Source organism: Lontra canadensis, unplaced genomic scaffold (genome assembly GCF_010015895.1).
Source record: "Lontra canadensis isolate GAN:19392208 unplaced genomic scaffold, GSC_riverotter_1.0 scaffold5, whole genome shotgun sequence".
NCBI classification, from domain to species: Eukaryota; Metazoa; Chordata; class Mammalia; order Carnivora; family Mustelidae; genus Lontra; species Lontra canadensis.
The window spans coordinates 4859109-4871396 of record NW_022630999.1 but is presented as its reverse complement, the minus strand read 5'-3'; the positions used below and the strand labels follow the sequence as shown (position 1 = coordinate 4871396).

At 40.2% G+C, this 12288-nt stretch overlaps 1 protein-coding gene and 1 non-coding gene across 2 annotated transcripts in view; both read left to right on the top strand.

The window, feature by feature from the left end:
• Window positions 1–12288, top strand: part of LIFR (LIF receptor subunit alpha) — a 76997-nt gene that overhangs the window by 51783 nt on the left and 12926 nt on the right. The window contains exons 8-13 of the mRNA XM_032851355.1: window positions 1211–1340; window positions 1780–1949; window positions 3785–3930; window positions 5126–5288; window positions 7823–7893; window positions 10457–10670. Of these exons, the coding sequence (XP_032707246.1) occupies window positions 1211–1340; window positions 1780–1949; window positions 3785–3930; window positions 5126–5288; window positions 7823–7893; window positions 10457–10670 (894 nt within the window). The remainder of the gene's footprint in view (window positions 1–1210; window positions 1341–1779; window positions 1950–3784; window positions 3931–5125; window positions 5289–7822; window positions 7894–10456; window positions 10671–12288) is intronic.
• On the top strand, window positions 8737–8926 carry LOC116864442. Its single transcript, XR_004382008.1, has one exon. It is a non-coding gene; the product is annotated as a U2 spliceosomal RNA (small nuclear RNA).

The window sequence follows — 12288 nt, the reverse complement described above, 5'->3', positions numbered from 1 at the left end:
TCGTTTTAAAAAATCTTATTTAAGGGAGCCTGGGTGGCTCAGTGGGTTAAGCCGCTGCTTTCGGCTCAGGTCATGATCCCAGGGTCCTGGGATCGAGTCCTGCGTCGGGCTGTTTGCTTGGCAGGGAGCCTGCTTCCTCCTCTCTCTCTCTGCCTGCCTCTCTGCCTACTTGTGATCTCTCTCTGTCAAATAAATAAATAAACTCTAAAAAAAAAAACCTGGGACGCCTGGGTGGCTCAGTTGGTTAAGCAGCTGCCTTCGGCTCAGGTCATGATCCCAGCGTCCTGGGATCGAGTCCCACATCGGGCTCCTTGCTTGGCGGGGAGCCTGCTTCTCCCTCTGCCTCTGCCTGCCATTCTGTCTGCCTGTGCTCTCTCTCTCTCTCTCTCTCTCTGACAAATAAATAAATAAAATCTTTAAAAAAAAATAAATAAATAAAATAAAAAAAAAACCTTATTTAATGAAAGATAATTTAGATAAATGTAACAGAGAACACCCGTTTCTATGTATGTTTAATTAAACATGAAATCGGAAATAACAGTTTCTGTAATTAGTGTCTAACTGCAGAATTTTCCATTATTACTTTAAAAGTCTAAGACACACAGAAAAACCCAAAAAGTTTTTCTTTTTTTTTTTAGTTTTGTCCCTGCAAAGTCAGAGGGAATGTTCCAGTCAAGAACAAAAACGAAAGAGCTGTAGTCACTTTGAACATGAGGAAGATGCAGAATTTTACCAAGAGATGCTTTGCAGATAATAGTCATTGTAACTCATTTAAGAACTCTGAAACTTGGAATGTGGCTTGTGCTGACCTGTGATTTGAATTGGTACTTCTTTTCAAATCACGGTATAGACATGATAGATAATACTACTTTCACCCTATAGATTTTTTTGATTTGTTGGCTACAGCTTCTTTTGAGAGATTTGGTGGGATTTGAGGGGGAAAGAATGTGTTCAGGTTGCTCTTGGGGCATTTCCAAATGAGCTAGTTGTCATTAAGCAGTACATTTTAGTCCATCATTTCTGACATAATATGGACTCCAGAAAAACATGCTACAGAAAGCATGGCAGTGCTGCATTGTTCAGAAGGTCAAATGTAAATACGTTATTTCATTTCCAGAGGAAATTGTACAAAATGTAATTAACATTTATGAAACATGTTTTCAGGGAAAATGTATGTAACCACTAAGTAACTGCATTTTTTTCCTATTAGATCCACCTGATACTCCTCAAAAACTGAATTGTGAGACCTCTGATTTAAAAGAGATTGTCTGTACTTGGAATCCAGGAAGACCAACTGCATTGGTGGGCCCACGCAATACGAGTTATACTTTATTTGAAAGGTAAAACTCACCAGGGAAAGATGTTAGACGGCAGGGAGTAACCTGGAGGGTATTAAATGACACAGGGAAATGTGGTATCTCATTTCTGTTCTGAGTAAAATAAAAACTCAGTACGCTGTATAAAATTGGATATACCATTAATACTGCAAATGACATGCACACAGACTAGATTCATGTGCCTTTTTTAAAAATCCTAGAAGAACCCTCAAATACGAACAGGAACTGTTCTGGATAGTAGGCTTCTGGCCGGTGATTTTCATCTATTTTCTGAATGAGACACATTTTCCTAGCCAAGTATGTAGTGCATTTGGAATTAGAAATACAAACTTTTAAAAAAGATTAATTATTAGAAATGTACCCATCTATTTTTTCCTGAAGTATTTATCTCTCTTGCCATTTTAAAATGATTTTAATATTTCTTCTTATTCTCTTAATTCAGTTTTTCAGGGAAATATGTTAGATTTAAAAGAGTTGAAGCACCAACAAATGAAAGCTATCAGTTATTCTTTCAAATGCATCCAAATCAAGAAATATATAATTTTACTTTGAATGCTCGCAATCCTCTGGGTCGATCAGAATCAACTATTTTAGTTAACATAACTGAAAAAGGTAAGCTGCTACATAAACCAGTGTCTTAAAAACAATTTTAGAAGGGATAAAATATTTTGAAATTAAAGTTCTTCTAGGGCTTACTTTTTATAATTTTCTTTAGAGTTATTAAATAGTTTTTATTTTAAAATCCTTAAAATGTATAATTTCAGGTTTCACCATTTTGTTGATTTCAGATACAAATTTGAATTGGTCATTTACATATAAACTCTAAGTGGCTTTAATAGTTTTTGATTATTGAAAAATTTTGTGTCCAGTTCTTAAAAAATTTTTATTTTTTAAAATCTTTCTATTTTAAAATAACTATAGACTCACGAGTGGTTGTAAAAATAATAAAGCCCTGTGACATCTCCCCCAGCTTTCCCCATTTGTGATGTCTTACTAACTGTAGTACAGTTTTCAAGTGAGCAGTCAACATGGGTACAGTACGGTAAACCAGACCGGTGAACTGGACTGCTGACCTTGCTCAGTTCTAACGAGGTTCTGTGTGCATTGAGAGGTGTGTGTGCATGGACGTGTCTGTGCAGTTGAATCTGTCTAGAGATTCATGGAACCACAGGCATAGTCAAGATACAGAGCTGTTCTGTCTCCACAGAGACATTCCCTCTTCCTGCTCCATTGGCAAACCTCCCCACACCTCCCCGCTACCCATCCCCCCACACACACCATGCTCCTGCAGCCCTGTCCCCAGGCAACATCTCCTCTGTTCCTCATCTCTGTGTTTTGTCATTTTGAAATGTTGTATAAATGGAATCATCCAGTACCTAACCTTTGGAGATTGGCATTTTTTACCAAGGGCTCCATCCAAGGTGCTGTGTACATCAGTGAGTGAGTGGTTCCTTTTTATTGCTGATGATTCTGGAATTTTTACTAGCCCTATTAATACCTAGCTCAAGATAGAAATAAAATATGGTCCAACTTCTTAGCATTCATTCCTGTGGGCATCCCACTGCATCAGTGCCGTAGCGGGCTCTGTGGTCCACGGAGCGCTGGTGTGGAGGCCTGGCCTCCCTCACAGACTCACAGTCAGTGGAGAAGGGCTCAAACCAAACACATTATGATAGAGACTGGCAAGTGCCCAGTAGCTGAGCTCGTTGCCCTACACGTAAATGTAAGTAACTTCTATCAGTTATTCCTTCTCCTCACTTTTCGTTCTTTCCTGGTTTTCCCTAAGCTCAGAAGAGCCACATTTGGTACATTTGAGCGCTAGTGTTCATGTGTATTTGCCCCCCGCCTTTCCGCCTTACTGTCACAGGACTCCTTGCCACTCACGTTGGCCTCTGTGCCATCACCAGCATTGTGTGCGGTTTGTCTCACTGTCGTCCCGTTGTTCTTCAAGACCCCAATCGGAAGTGCTCTTCCACATCTGTTTTGCCAGTTTTAGTCAGATTCTTCCTTCAGAGCTCACCTTAAGTCCCATCTTCTCTCTCAGACTTCCCTACCACACTTGCGTCTCAGTGCCTGTGGCCACTAGTACCACGCATTTCCAACTTATGGTATATACTCTTGTTCATTGTCTCTCTCTCTCTTTTGGTCACTCCCCAAATGAATTCGGCATTCCTTAAAGGTAGAGATTATGATCTTACTACCTTTTAGTATTCCTGATGCCAGTCTGGGAACCGTGAGTGTGGTTGGTCCGGAAACACAGTAGGCCCGATTCCAGCAGTAAAAGTGAGGTTTGTGTATGCCACGGCTTGAGTGGAATGTTGTTGATCGGTACCAATGACTCCTCTAGTTTCTTAGTGGTTTTTTGTTTTGTTTAGTTTTGTTTTTAATTGTCATTTGGCCTATTAGAAAGTAACTTTTTAACTAATCTTTACAAATTATACTTACAGTCTGTCCTCGTATTCCTACTTCAATCAAAGTGAAGGATATTAATTCAACAGCTGTTACACTTTCCTGGCATTTACCAGGCAACTTTGCAAAGATTAAACTTTTATGTCAAATTGAAATTAACAAAACTAACTCAGTCCAAGAATTGGTGAGTAAGATTTTCCTATAAACTTCCTTTGATGTTACTTTGGCTAAAATAGTTTTCAGAATAAATTAAGGAAATTGATATGTAGAAGCTCTCACATGGATTATTACAGAGATTTAGTAAGAAGTAAGACACTATATATGTCAGTGTAATGACAGCATTATATGTAGCACTTGAAACAGTTGTGAACATGAGTTTGACTTTGACTTCCAGAATGTTTCCAGGTCTAGTATAGTCCCTGGCACATGGCTGGTGCTCAGCAGATTTGTACATGAATGGATAGTTGTTGCTATAACCTTTCACATCAGTTAATGGACTGATAAGCACCAGAGAGGAGATGTGGTTTTTAAAATTGCCAAGTGCAGCAGTAGGAACAAGTTCTAAGTCAGAAGGTGGTCGTTACAAGTCAGAACATGACTTTTTAATACATTGCAGATACTTAGCTTGACTTTTGTACTGCACCATCTTGTAATTTGTGCTAAGTCCGAAATGAAAGATAATGAATGAAAATACTCATTTGGAAATTTACTGATGATTGCTAGAAAATCAGTCAAATGGCAGAATATAACCCAGAAAACTGCTTTGTAATTCGTAATTGGGAGCTCAGAGGATTTCCTGAGACGTGCGGATCCTCAGATTTGTTTAAATTGTTTCACTTTAATTTTATATAATTTAAATAAGAGTTTGTTGAAGAATATATTCTACATGTTTAGCACCATACTAGAGGTTCTGAGTACCCTATTAAAAAATGCATAAAATGATGCCTGCCTCAAAGAAGCTTCCGAATACAGCTTATATATTTAATCCTCAAGGTCATCTTAGATTACTAAAGTGTACTAAGGCCTGTTGTATTACCATTAGCCATTGACCAGTGAGCAAGAGTATATCATCCTCTCTGCATAATTTATCTTATCATTATTACTTAGATCCATATTTGAATTAAAATGACACATAAATACTGTTTATTGTTACTATAGAGCATAATTTCATGGGTTTTGTATTTATGTAAAAATTAAAATATTTTGGTGGATGAATTGTCTTTAGTTTTATAAAGGTAAACTCCTGTGGACATTTAGTCTATTTATGATACAAATTTGGGTGGGCTTTCTTATTAAAATGTGTATGTGTGTGTATATATATGAGAATTCTTATATGATGTTACATGTACATACATATACTTACTGATTTGCTTTAATAGCGGAATGTCACAATCAAAGGAGTAGAAAATTCAAGTTACCTTGTAGCTGTGGACAAGTTAAATCCGTATACCATATATACTTTCCGGATTCGCTGTTCTACTGAAACTTTCTGGAAATGGAGCAAATGGAGCAATGAAAAAAAATACTTAACCACAGAAGCCAGTAAGTTCACTAAATGATTTATAGCTGATTATTGCTGTGGGTCTTGAACTTTACAACTTATTTTTAAAGAAAATGTCACTAAAGTGAGTAAAAGGATAACGCTTGAATTGCGTAATTGTGTAATAATATCTGCTAGTAAAATATCATCCAGACATCTTAAGTGGTGGCTCTAAGGTTTATGATAATACAGACAGCTGCTGGCTGTGCTGTGTGGAAAGACTAGGCCTGTCTGCAGGATGTTTGCAGCTGTCCTAAGATGATGTGGAGGAAACAGACTCGAGACTGTGGTAAGATTATGGGTGATTTTTCTGACACTCTGTCCTCCTTCCCTATAATTTTAATAATCTATTTAGATATTAACAAAGAGAATTTGTTGGAATTTTTATTTGTGACCTTGGCCTGAGAAATGGATGGGGCCAGAGGTCTTGAACTTCATTTTCTGTAGTACACAGAGGCCAAAATAAGTACAAAATTAGGTAACTGGTTTTCTGAGTATGGTAATTTCCAAAGATGAAACGAGATTCTATCCTTGAATAGTTAGATGTCAGCTTTAAAAGTCAAAAACAAAAAAATTAATGAATAGGTATAATTTTTTAGGAGTCATTCAACAGAAGATAGCAAATGCTTTATTTGCACTAGATAATATAGGGAATATAAAACTTCTTCCAGGGGCGCTTGGGTGGCTTAGTTGGTTAAACATCTGACTCTTGATTTCAGCTCAGGTCATGATCTCAGGGTCCTGGGATCAAGCCTCACATCAGGCTCCACATTCAGCAGGGAGTCTGCTTGAGAATTTTCTCTCTTCCTCTTCTTGCCCCTCCCCCAGCTTATGTGTGTGTTTCTCTCTCTCTCTCTCTCTCTTTCTCTCTCAGATAAATGAATCTTTTAAAAAAACTTCTTCCAAAAAATTAATGCACAGTAAGACAAAAATGATTGAACTCTCCACATGAAGGAAGGTTAGAGAGATGAGAGAAGCTTTGTGATAAATGTAAAAAAACTATCTGGATCATCAAAACTGAACGCTGTGTACGAGGCCAGAAAGGGGAGTGTATTTAGTTACCCATTGCTACCTGACAAATTACCCTAAAATTCAGTGACTTAAAATAGTAAACATATATTATCTCACAATGAGTATAGGTCAGAAATTGAGAAGCAGCTTAGCTGAGTAGCTCTGGCTCACAGTCTCTCGTGAGGCCACAGCGTGGACATAGATGAGGGCTGCAGGCTTGCCCAGGGCTAGAGAATCCGCTTCCAGGATGGCTCATGCCGAGGCTGTTGCTCACTATTAGGTCTCTCCATGGTGCTGCCGAGTATCCTCACAACATGGCAGCTAGCTGCTCTAGACTTAGTGAGTAGAGGGAGAACATGGCAGCCTCCGCAATGCCTCTTATGACCGGGCCTTAAAAGGGACCTACCATCATATCTGTCATACTCTGTTGGTCACCCAGGCCAATGCTGTGACTGTGTGGGAGAGGACCACACGCAGGTGGGCATACCAGGAGCTGTGACCAGTATCACTGATCATTTGGAGACTGGCTACTACAGGATCTTTTGCGTTCAGTTGATGCACTGTTGTTGCCACAAGAAAACATTTTATCTATACCTCAATGAGATGATAGCATGAATTCACTAAACAGATACTTACTGAGGGCCACCTGGGTGGCTCAGTCGGTCGAGGGGCTGACTGTTGGTTTTAGCTCAGGTCATGATCTCATGGGTCATGGGTTGAGCCCCATGTTGGGCTCTGCACTCAGCAGGGAGTCTGCTTCAACATTCTCTTCCCCCCACCCCATTCACCTGCATCCTTGCTTGCTCTCTCTCAAATAAATCTTAAAAAAAAAAAAAACAGCACCCACAGTGTGTCAGGCGCTGTCGTAGTCACCAAGGATATAGCACTGAATAAAACAGTCTCTGCCCATGGAGTTTATTAGGATAGAGGATTAGAAATCAATTTTTAAAAAATAGTATGTTGGGTAGTGCCACAGAGAAAAATAAAGCCTAGAAAGGGGACTAAGGAAAGAAGGTGACAGGGGAGGAGGGGTTGCAGTTTTTTAAATAGGGTAGCTAGAAAAGACTTCAACTAGGAAACTAACACCGGAGCTGAGATACAGAGGAGGTGAGGTGATCAGGGGAGGAGAGTTTCTGTGCGCGGGGAGAGGGGTCACAGAAAGCGCCGGAAGCCTGAGGCAGGTGTCCTCAGCACATTTAAGGAGCGCCAAGAAGCCTGTGCTCGGGGAGAGTCCTCACCACTTGAGTGAGGGGAGGTAGGAGGATGTGAGATGGAGTCGCATCCCTCAGGGCCTGAGGGGTGATTTTAATCCTTTGTAAGGGGCCTCCTGTTTTGCAGGCCTTGAGCACTCAGCTTTTCCCTTGTTTCATTTCTGAGGGGAAGCCACTGGGCTGCTTCACATTTTTATGGAGAATTCCAAAAACCTAGGAAAAAAAATCGCAAGTGCCACTGTTTCAATTACTGCTGTTACCAACTGGCATGTAGTCCACGCCTTCAGCTGCTAACTTTTAAATCTCTTTCCTAGTTCCTTCAAAGGGACCAGATACGTGGAGAGAGTGGAGTTCCGATGGAAAAAATTTGATAATCTACTGGAAGGTAAATACCTGATTTTCCCCTGAGAATTTAAACAACGCTACTGTGCTGAGTTACTTAGCTTACGTGTGTTACTTGGGTGATCGAGGAGCCCGGGTTTCCGAGACTGGCTGTTTGCAGTCCTGCTGCGAATCTAACTAGCTCCTGCCAGGCCCTACAGTGCTCATCACCCCGTATGCACCGCGGTCAGTTTGGCGGGGATCTTCTCTGACAGATCGCAGCGTTCTTTAGTTTGATTTCATGAGGCCTACAAAGGAACTGAGGATTTCCTGAATTCCTCTCTCTCACCTGAGCCAGAAACACAGCCAGAAGCTACAAGTTAGAATCTCAGTTCTCTTGACATTTTTTTCTTCACTGAATAGGAAACTTCTTACATATCTCATACGTAATTTGTTTTCCCTTAATTGTATTACTGTATGCCACTTAAAAAGGCTTTCATGGTTTTGTAAAATTTTTAGATACACTATAAATTGTATTGTGTTTTCACTGGTGTTCCTCTACTGGGGCAGACATTTTTGTAGCATTATATTCTTTATCTGATTTGCAAACGTCAAAAACAAACGCTTGTTTTCGAGTCAGATGTTATAAGAGCAGCCGTAATTGGATTCCTTTCAATAGTGAATTTTGTTACTGAAAGTAAAACATCATTTTTATGAAAATTTGAGGTCAGCCCAGCCTTGAGGAAAGTTAAGTCTGTGTGCAGATTCACTGTAAGTCCTGTCGCTTTGTGATTGTCTGCGTATGACCGCGTAGCCCTCTGACCCTTGATTAGAGAATCCACTGCTACTCAGAGTTGTCTGTCAGATTTCATGACGACGTAGTTACAGTTCCACACCACCTCAGTGTGTCACTTCTCAGCCTTTCGGCTAAGATCAAGTGTAGGGTCTGTTCTTCATGGTGTAATAGCTGATGCGTCCTCTAGCCAAAGACAATATATCACATGGGTCTTTGGAATTAGGGGATGGAACAGGAGCCTACTGTACCCACTCCACTCATTGGCCTGGTATTGCAGGACCATTACTTCAGTGTAGAGAAAGTCTGGGACCTGCTTCAAACTAGATGAATGCCTAACCAACGGTGAAAAATACTGAAGTGATTGTAACTTCAGAGACTAGGTTGATGGTTCTGCCATTTGCCAAGGAGGAGTGTATTTGGGTGGAAAATTAATTGGTTGGGATTGACTTTTTAAAAACACATTCTAAAAATAGGTGCCACTGGGGTATCAAAGTAAAGTCTAATAGGTAGTGGTTTAATGTGAGACTCTGGAGTTCAGGAGGGTAGTCAGAGCTAAAGACATAGCTTTGAGTAGCATGTACGTGGAATCACTCAGGGACACCACGCGGGGAGGAAAGAGGCCAAGGAGGGACCCGTAGGTGATAGCGTATAAAGGAGTGGCAGAGGAGGAGGAGCCCGCAGAGGAGAGTGGGAAGGTTAGAGGACAGGAAGACCAGCAGAAAACCAGGGTGGGGTTCTCTGAAGGAGTGAGCCATCAGTAGTGTCAAAGAAGGCCCATGAGCCTTAGACTGATAAAGGGCCCAATAGGACAGGCCATCAGAGAGTCCTGTTTGGAGCAGTGTTTTCAGCAGAGTATTAATACCGAGGTCAGTCTGGATCAGAGTGTCCTGTTCGTTGTCGTATAAATTGGAGGAATAGTCTGGAAAAGCATTTTAATAAGTCTACTTTGGAGATCCACATTAAAGAATTAATCCTAACTATGAAAGAAAAAAGTGGTATGAAAAGGTACACCAAAGTATAATTTTAGTAATAAGTTAGAAACAATTTAAATTTCATTTATTTAAGGAATATTCAAATAACTGGTAAAAATACTACATAAAATATAAAGCCATTCAAGTGTATATATTGTAGACAGCTATATTATAGAAAGGTGAAAAAAAGATAAAATCGTGATTAAAACAATTTTAATTAAAAAATATCTACATCTTAGAAAAACAACTTGAAGAAAATGCAAAAATATAAGAGTGTTTAAGAGATGGGAATATGGGAACATTTTACAGGTTTTTTTTAACTTTTGTATCATTTCCAAATTTTCTGGTAATGGGCATGTACTATTTTGAGAAAATAATAAATATTTTTTTAAAAACTATGATGCTGTTTTTTTAAAGTTTTATTTATTTAAGTATTCTCCACCAGTGTGGGGCTCAAACTCATGACCCTGAGATCAAGAGTCACATGCCCCATTGGTTGACCCTGCCAGGCGCCCCAGTGCCGTAATATTTTATGTTTCGTTTGATAGAGCAGTCATTCTTGTTACTTTTTTGTTTGCTTCTGAAAAATGTGAGGCTAAAAACTGGTTTGTATTAACTTAATTTTTAAATTGCTGTGTGCTCTTAAACTGCGTACAGTAAGTATATTTTTTTCCTCAGCATCACTCCCCTGATCTGTCCTGGCCGTGGCACCTTCTGAATCTGTGTTTGACACCATTTCCTTGATTCTGATGTTGCCTTGTCATGATTGACATGGTGTCTGGTTTACACCTGATGGTCTTGCCTCACCACATGGCTGGTGTTGCAGGTTTCTTGACAATTTATTTTTCTGTTTCTCTCAGCCTTTACCCATTAATGAAGCAAATGGGAAAATACTTTCCTATAATGTATCCTGTTTGCTTGATGAGGAGACACAGTCCCTTTCTGAGATCCCTGATCCTCAACACAAGGCAGAACTACAACTTGATAAAAACGACTACATCATCAGTGTGGTGGCAAAAAATTCTGTTGGCTCATCGCCACCTTCTAAAATAGCTAGCATGGAAATTCCAAACGGTGAGTACCTAAGATAATGCAGAATCTAAGAACCGGAAATTACAGCGAAACATTTTAAAGGGAGTTTGCCTGCTCTTACAAGGTCAGCTCTCTTCTCATATCCCCGGCTGCTGCTGATCCGTAAGGAGGATTTAGCCCATTCCTGTACAAAATTCTTGAAGAGACAGCAGCCATTAGTCACTCGTGGTGACTCCAGACCTTGGTGCTGGTGGATAAAATAATTAGTGTTACCCAGTCACATTAGGGCATAACATTGGAGAGTTATGGTGGTGGACTTCACTCTCAGTAAGAAATGTTTTAGACATTTATTTAAGACCATTTTCAGGTACCTTTCCAAGACCATGGGAGCTGTTGCTGTATCAGCTGCGCTGTTCCACAAACTGCCAGGCAGGAAAAAAATACTTACTTTTAATAGCAGCTTTGTTGATAAGACATTTCTTTATTAATAGGAATCCTTTACTGATAAAAAAATTCTTCTTAGGGGCACCTAGGTGGTACAATCGTTGAGCATCTGCCTTGGGCTCAGGTTGTGATCCCAGGGTCCTAGGATCGAGTCCCACATCGGGCTTCTGTTCAACGGGAAGTTTGCTTGTCCCTCTCCCACTCCCCCTGCTTGTGTTTGCTCTCTTGGTGTCACTCTTACCAAATAAAATCTTAAAAAAAAAGAAATTAAAGTCTAAATTAGATCTTCAGTATAAAGTCACTCTAGAACAATTTTAAAATTAACTGAGCGCCTTTCTTAAAATGTTACGGATTACCGGTAATCCATAACACTTAACGCATAGCCACTTCTGCCTCTTTTCTCAGTTCATTCCTCTTCAGGTCATTCCCTGCTCCCATCTTCCTTTGCTGTCCTGCCCCAATATTGGGGCGCTGGTCTGTGACCAGCCACTCCTGAAGGAAGAAAAGTTGGTTGGTCCAGTTAGGTTCTTCCAAGTATCTTTTCAACTCTTGACCGAGGCAGTTTCTTACTCCTTGCACTTAGCTGCTGCTTGGCTTTGTTCAGTGGACCGTAGGGGAGGAAGGACAGGGGGAAGCACCGTTCCTTTCAGACACATGGAACACAGAGCCCAGATTGCAGCACACACCAGAGGGGAGAGGTCCTCAGGCAGTGCTGTGACAGCAGAAAGAAAAAAAAGAGGAGAAGAGAGATGTGAACATCCTTAAGAAGATAGATAGCCTTCTGGTTTAGATTCTACATTTCATTGCTTTACAATGATAGGCAATAGCTGTGTTGTCTTTTAATTCACAGATTGTTTTCCTGCCTTTTCCATGTGTCCTTCAGAAGGTGGTAACTTCTGAACTAACAATGGTATAGCATCAGCTCCTAGACAGTTACGGAAGCCTCAGAAAAAATCACCCTTCCTTGAGGATTTCCTGTGTCTGAGGCCCTGTGGCCCCAGAGCAGGTTCATAGTGGGGGGGGTGTTTAATCACATTGAGCCCAAACACTCCTATGTCCAGGGTCTTCTGAATTCTAAGGCAAATTGTTGTCTTGTGTCAGGTAGGAATTGCTTTATGAATACCATTTTTTTTTCCAAAAACCCTTTCTGTGTCTTTTTACTGGACCCTTGAATAAAAATGAGTTATAGAATTTTCTGCTATTGGGGCACCTGGGT